Here is a 7,196-nt window from a genome sequence, read left to right as displayed (position 1 = left end):
TACTTTGAACATCTAGAAGGTGAGCTTCTAGATTGTAGGCTGGAAACTTTCACAACCATCAGTTATTTATCTCTGTTTTAATGATTTAAAAAATAATCTGCAGAGACTGAGGAAGAACGGAAATGTTAAAGTTACTTCACGTTCATTTTCAGTTGTACAGCTTTGTATCTAATTATTGTTTGGTCCTTTAGAGATGTTGCTATATTGCATGCAATTCAATGCATATCGTATCCAAATTTTTATTTTAACATCGAGCCATTTGACCCAGAAGAAGCAAAAACCGTATCCAAAATTAACAGGTTGACCCATAAATGAGTTGAAATTGTCACATGAACCTAGCTAGTTAAGACATAGGTTAGCCTAGACTTTGAACCACACAAGAACTAATTATCAGACTTGACAACCTCCTCAAATAGAAGAACATAGTGTTGGGTCCTGACTACATACTTGGTCAATGTCGACAGCAACGGCTTGTCGTAGTTAAAACTCGTTTGTGCCAAAGGGGTCAAGCTGAAATCACGTATATACAAACTATATAATCCGTATGTATTTCAAGTAACTACTCTACATAAAATACAAAGTTGCATTGTAATAAGGTTAATGAAAAACCAATAATTGCAAGATTACAAAGCCATAGATATACTCACAAAGTGTAACAAAAGCCGTGGATATATATTCATAAACTGTAACAAAAGCCAACTTTTTTATCCAACAATACAAAGTTTACTCAACATATTACACCATCAAACACATACATTATTGTAGGTATATATGAAATTAAACATTTATACACATATTTTAAAAAGAAGCAATTACACTTTATTACTTGACATATACTGCACCACACGTATATTAAGTATCCTCAATTCCAGGGAGCCGGGCAAATTGAACCGTCTTACCGATAACTTAAGGAAAAAAAAGCAATGTTACATGATCAAAGAACTAACGAAGAAAATAAAAAGCATGATGATTACAAAGAGATGACAGGGTACCTTGAATATTTTGAATATTTTGAAGGACATCCTTAATATGGTGCAATTCATGGACAACGTTTTCTATCATCATCCGTTGTGTTGGAGTATCTGCAGAGCAAGACACTCCAATCTTAAGAGTTGAAGCCAAACACTCCTCCACTTTCTTTGCATTTGATTCCGTACTTTGTAAAGTAATTGCATCACTATCGATCACATCGATTATTGCATGTTCCACCAAGGCCGTGGAAACAAATTTATGAAGGATAAGACCATCATTAAAGATATCATGTGTCGGGTATTTCCCAGTCATCACCTCCAATAATAATATTCCAAAACTGTAGACATCTCCACTACTTGTCATCTCACTTCCAAGACCATACTCTGCAATGTATAAGCATTACTTAAAAATAAAATTGTAGTATTTATCGGATATCAAAATTGAGCATATTAGAATAGAAGAACTTTACCTGGAGGTGCATAACCAATTGTTCCTTTCACCCCGGATGTACTCTTTAGGTCAGAATTTGTTCCAAGAAATCGAGCTAACCCGAAGTCTCCAACATGAGCCACCATATCATCATCCAGTAGAATGTTTCTAGGCTTTAAATCACAGTGAACAATGGTTGGTACACAAAAATTGTGAAGATAATCAAGTGCAGTTGCAGTGTCGATGAGAATATTTATTCTTTGAAGAAAGTTTAGCCTAGATGCATGTGCACTTGAATGCAACCAGTCGTGTAAGCTTCCGTTGGGCATGAACTCATAAACCAAAGCTTTGAAATCATTGCCTTGAAAATCAACACTTGAACACGAAGTTATTATCTTCAATAGATTCCTGTGTCGAACACTCCGCCATGCTTCACATTCTCTTATAAAGTTTTTGTGAGCTCCTCGAGTTTGAAGATGCAATACTTTCACTGCAACAAATCTATCATCATGTTCAAGAACTCCTTTATAAACAGAGCTGGTCCCACCCTTGCCAATTAAATTGGTTTCAGAGAAGCCATCGGTAGCCTTGAGAAGTTGATTGTACGAAACTTTCAAAAAATTTTTGTTTGTTGATGATTTAGACGCTTGACCCTTCCTTTTCTTTTTATACAAAACATACACAACACATGATACAACTAAAAGTGTGGAGGCAATCAATAAGACTATCATAAACACAGGAAACCTCCTTTTATGTGTCTTCTTTTCCTTGCATTTGGGTAACCCAAGTTCTACCAAGCCACCACAAACCTTCTTGTTCCCCGTGATAGCGATTCCACTTGAATTGGCAAACACCCCTTTCACTGGAACTTCACCCTCAAAATCATTAAATGACAGGTTTAATATCTGTAATGATGAAAACCCTTCCAAGAATTGAGGAATTTGACCTGATAAATTATTATGAGAAAGATCGAGTTCCACCAACCCCCTCATGGAACTTAATAATGGTGGTAATATACCTTGAAATAAGTTGTCATTAATGCATAAGTATGAAAGGCTAGTGCAACTACTAAGACTACTAGGAATGTTACCTGTTAGATTATTGTGAGATAAATTCAAATAAGTCAACATCTTGAGGTATCCGACCTCTGACGGAAGTGAGCCAGAAAGGCTGTTTTGAGAAAGATCTAATCCTACGGATATAGATGAAAGTCGAAGAAGTTGTTTGGGTATGTTGCCACTTAGTCTATTGTTATGAAGGTCTAACGACTCAAGATGATAACAATTTCCTAGGCTCGATGGAATTACCCCTATTAGTTTGTTGGAATTTAAATCAAGTCTACTGATCTGTGACATGTTCCCAATGGCATAAGGAATTGGCCCTGAAAATTCGTTTCCATAAAATGTTGCAAATTGTAACTTTTGAAGCATTCCAAAGGTAGAGGGGATTTTCCCTGTCAATTCATTAGAATCTAAACGTAACCTAGTCAAGCCAATTAGATTACCTATACTTGAGGAGAGGTTTCCATATAAATAATTATTTGCTAAATCTAGATGAGAGAATTGATCAGAAAGATTACCAATTGACCTTGGGATCTCTCCTTTAAAATTGCAATTGAACAGAGAAAACCTCTCTAATTTGCTGCAGTTGTTTAAATAATCTATGAACTTCATTTCATCTGTTTCTCCACTTCCAAAATAATTATTACCTATGACTACATCAACAATATCTGTTAGTTTTGAAAAGTCGATTGTCAACTTCCCACTAAAACTATTGTAATCCATTAAAAGTTCTCTTAATTTAGAACAATTGGATATGGAGGGAGGAAGAATCCCAGTCAGTTGGTTATTTGATAATTGAAATCCGGTCAAAGCAGGTAACATGGCACCTATTGCCAGAGGAAGACTACCGGTGAGCTGATTATCATAAAAAGATAATCTGGTTAGGAGTGAAAGGTTATAAATGGAATGAGGGATGGTACCAGTTAAGCCAGAGGTACCTAAGTATAATTCTTTTAAACTTTTCAAATGGCCAAAGGTATCTGGAATGGTCCCACCAAAAGGATTTTGTGTAAGGGAGATCACTTCTAGTGATGTAATATTCCCCAAGAAAGATGGGATTCCACCAGTTAGACGATTTTCATCCGATACTAAATAAGCTAGTTTTGACAACAGACTGATCTCCTTGGGTATGCTTCCAACTAGCTCATTAGTAGCAAGCCCGAGCTTTTCAAGGTTCGAACAACCTGAAAAGTTTGTTGGAATGTTTCCGCTAAACTTATTAATCATAAGATTCAAAACACGTAGCCTGAACAGACGACCGAGTTCATAAGGTATGGTTTTCTGAAAGCTATTATTTCTGAGCATAAGCTCACGAAGGAAGCTAAGGTTTCCAACATGAGGAGACAACGATCCTTCTAGCCCTTTTGAATCCAGCTGTAAACCAGTTACTCTTTTGTGGCGCTTCCCACATGTAACGCCACTCCAGTCACAGAAATGGAAGGAAGTGTTCCATGAGCTCAGAACTCCATAAGGATCACGAGTGATGAGTGACTTGAACGATAACAACGCCAGGAGATCTGTCTCATTTCCATGATGATCATAGGAAGAAGATGATGAGATGGTGGCATTAGTATTAGTATTATTAGTCAGAAATATAACAAGACCATAAAAGAGGAAAGCATTGAGAGAAGAAAGTAATGAGCAAGATGGTTGCCCTGACTTCATTTTTGGAACTAAGTAAGCTTAAGATTACAATACTCGTTTTTGGAAGTAGCGATTAAGGAAATACTTTCATAGAGGGAACCAGCCACCCTAGTGGCAATTTATACAGTTTGTGTATGGGTCAAAACTCGTTTGTACCAAAGGGATCAAGCTGAAATTATGTATATACAAACTACATATTGCGTATGTATTTTAAATAAGTACCCTATATAAAACACAAAGTTGCATTGCAATAAGGTTATTGAACAACCAATACTTACAAGATTGGTTGGTGTATCAGCACAATAAATATCCCAATTACAAATTATGTGAATAGTGATGGGAAAAAGAGGGAGAGGAGAAATCAATAACTATAACAAAAGTGTCACGACCCCGCCCGAGACCTTCGGGACGTGCCGTGATATGCGAGTCCCAACAACATTCGTACATCGATTGGTCGAGTCGATTGACTCCTATGATGTGAGTATCCATGTCTTTAGCCAGAGTGCGGAAGCGTAACATTAAAGACCTGAGAATACATGCATAAAAAGACGGTCAACATAATGTTGATGAGTTCATAGGTTTTTAGTAACACATGTAAATTTATTAAACCACAAAGTTTCGTAGTTTAAATCTGTTTGCAATCCATCATGAGGATAGTTTAAAACAGTAACATAAATCATCAGTTTTCAAGTTTATAAACAACTTGATAGTAAAACGGATTTCAAGTTTATAAATAGTTCTTCAATAACACAAATCACTTAAACTGGCATGTAATCATTTACAGTAAAAAGGATTACAAGATCACAAGTTTATAACTAACTTGCTAGTAACACGGATAACAAGTTTTTAAGTTCGTGAAGAGCTTGACAGTAACACGGATCACAAGCTTTCAAGTTCATAAACAATTTGACAATAATGTGGATCACAAGCTTTCAAGTTCAAAAATAGTTTCATGGTTCATAAGATTTCAGAGTTATCAAACAGTTTTGCGGACCACAAGACTTCATAGTATAACAACAGTTCGTGCTTAAAGCTAGTTTCCAAACGGTTATCAAGTTGGTTTGAAAACAGTTAAAAAGTATATTCCATATACAAGAGCTCCCAATAATGAACTTAACCATTAGATACCGAAGTATCCGTACCCGAAAAGCCTGGTCACTCATAGTCCAAAAGTGACCCGTGATGAAGTCTGAGCATTCGATTAGTTTAACTACTAAGTCCGGATGTGGTTGTACAAAACCCAGATAGATCTATCCCCATTATTCGCGTTTACCATAATCCAGTAATTAACAATATTGGAATCGGGATTCAATGGACTATATAAGTTACTCCGTAGTATATAGTTTAGTTACTCATCTCTCCACAGTGTAAAACAGAGAACACGCATGGTTCTTATCCCAAATACTTGGGTATAACAAACTTCGAAATACATAAAGTGTTTTAAAACAATAAGCATGTTTTGAAAATTATAAAACATGTATTAAAACATTAAGTATGATTCTTATCCAAAATCATAAAATATTTAAAAGAGGAACAATGAACTTGCTTATATCAAACTTTAAAGCTACAAAGTGTAATACAATAGTAAACATGTTATGAAAAACATAACGCATGTATTAAAACATTAAGCATGTATTCTCACCCCAAAAATAGTTATAAATCGAGTAAAAGTGGGGCTATGAAACTCACCTCGAAAGCTATCGAGAAATAACGTATATGCTAGCAACTAAGCAAATGGTACGAACGTGAAAGTTTCCGTGTGCATCCTAAGGTAAAAGAGGACGGTTAAAGTCTTTATGACACTTTAAGAATAAAGCCAAGTCGTAACATGTCATCATTATGCTTGTAATTGGATTTTGTGTTCATTTGGAAATGCAAAGTAAACTACAAGCGTTAAAAAAAAGGGACTGTTTTGGAATCCAGTTTTATTTTGGCCATATCTCATAAAATATAAAGAACTAGAAAACCATCCAATTACTGAGATGAAGCTTATTGAATTAGATTTCCAAAAAAATAGAACCACTCCCACTAATTCAAAGTATATGTCTCCCAAATGTGAGATTTTAGTTGTAGTGGTCAGACTTTGTGGTCGTTGGTCAACTCAACTTTATTGGTTTATAAAAAGCAAACGACAAACTCAAGTCAAGCAAATCCAAACGACAAACTCAAGTCAAGCAAATCCAAAGCCAAGAGTTGTGTAACATCTCTAAATAAGTCATATCCAAAGCATATAACTCAATTCTTAACCAATGTGTGATAGTTTTGTAATCAAAATTCAGGAAAACAAAACACATGGATCGACTTTTTTCAGAGAGCGTATCTCACTTGTCTCATTTCCTTATGAAATATATCCACCTATGTGAGTTATAAAATTCAGTTTAATTTAAAAGTCATTTAGTCACTTATCTTAGATTATGCATGCAAATCATGTTCACTTGCTATCGAAACAACAAACGTTTCAGCACAATAAAAACCAATACTTTAAATAAAATGTTTTTGTCAAAAATAGTTAAACACAAAATATAGGAAGTATAGTTGTTCCAAAGTTGTTGCACATGTTAAATAATAGTAGAAAACTTTCCAATAAGACAAATGATGTCTTTATGGCTACTAAAACACGAAATATACAAATCAAGAAATCATATTCTGATTTCAGCAACATCAATAAAGATCACCATTATCATTTGGGCATATCTCACACCTCCCTTCACCAATCAAGGTGAATCAACTTGGAGATTTTAGGTCATTGAGATATTTACTCAAATCAAAAGCATATTGGAACATAAAACATTCACAAAATCGTATACAACATTATTTTTATTTTCATCTACCGGCCAGAAATTCCAACAGATTGACATGCAAAATGTTTTGTACAACTTGAAGTACTTTTACTTATCATCTAAACATGTATCATACATGCATAGAAAGGTATTGAACCATATTTTAACATACTGAAAATCTTCAAACTCAAAAGTTAATTTTTCAAATGGTTATGGCTGACACAAAGTCGAGATTCAGTTATAATATTTTCAGCAACAATATGTAAAGTGTATATGGACAATCCAACAAGATTACAAGCATAACATGATG

General features: G+C 34.9%; 1 protein-coding gene across 1 annotated transcript; it reads right to left on the bottom strand.

The window, feature by feature from the left end:
- Positions 1-852: 852 nt before the first annotated feature.
- Positions 853-4,127, bottom strand: LOC139899753 (uncharacterized). Its single transcript, XM_071882591.1, has 3 exons — positions 1,442-4,127; positions 993-1,355; positions 853-905 (listed from the first exon to the last, which is right to left on the bottom strand). The coding sequence occupies exons 1-3, from the start codon at positions 4,125-4,127 to the stop codon at positions 853-855; spliced, it is 3,102 nt and encodes a 1,033-aa protein (XP_071738692.1).
- Between the last annotated feature and the right edge of the window lie 3,069 nt (positions 4,128-7,196).

Source organism: Rutidosis leptorrhynchoides, chromosome 3, assembly GCF_046630445.1.
Source record: "Rutidosis leptorrhynchoides isolate AG116_Rl617_1_P2 chromosome 3, CSIRO_AGI_Rlap_v1, whole genome shotgun sequence".
In the NCBI taxonomy this organism is placed as follows: Eukaryota; Viridiplantae; Streptophyta; class Magnoliopsida; order Asterales; family Asteraceae; genus Rutidosis; species Rutidosis leptorrhynchoides.
The sequence above is the reverse complement of the archived record's forward strand: the minus strand, read 5'-3'. Positions and strand labels throughout refer to the sequence as shown.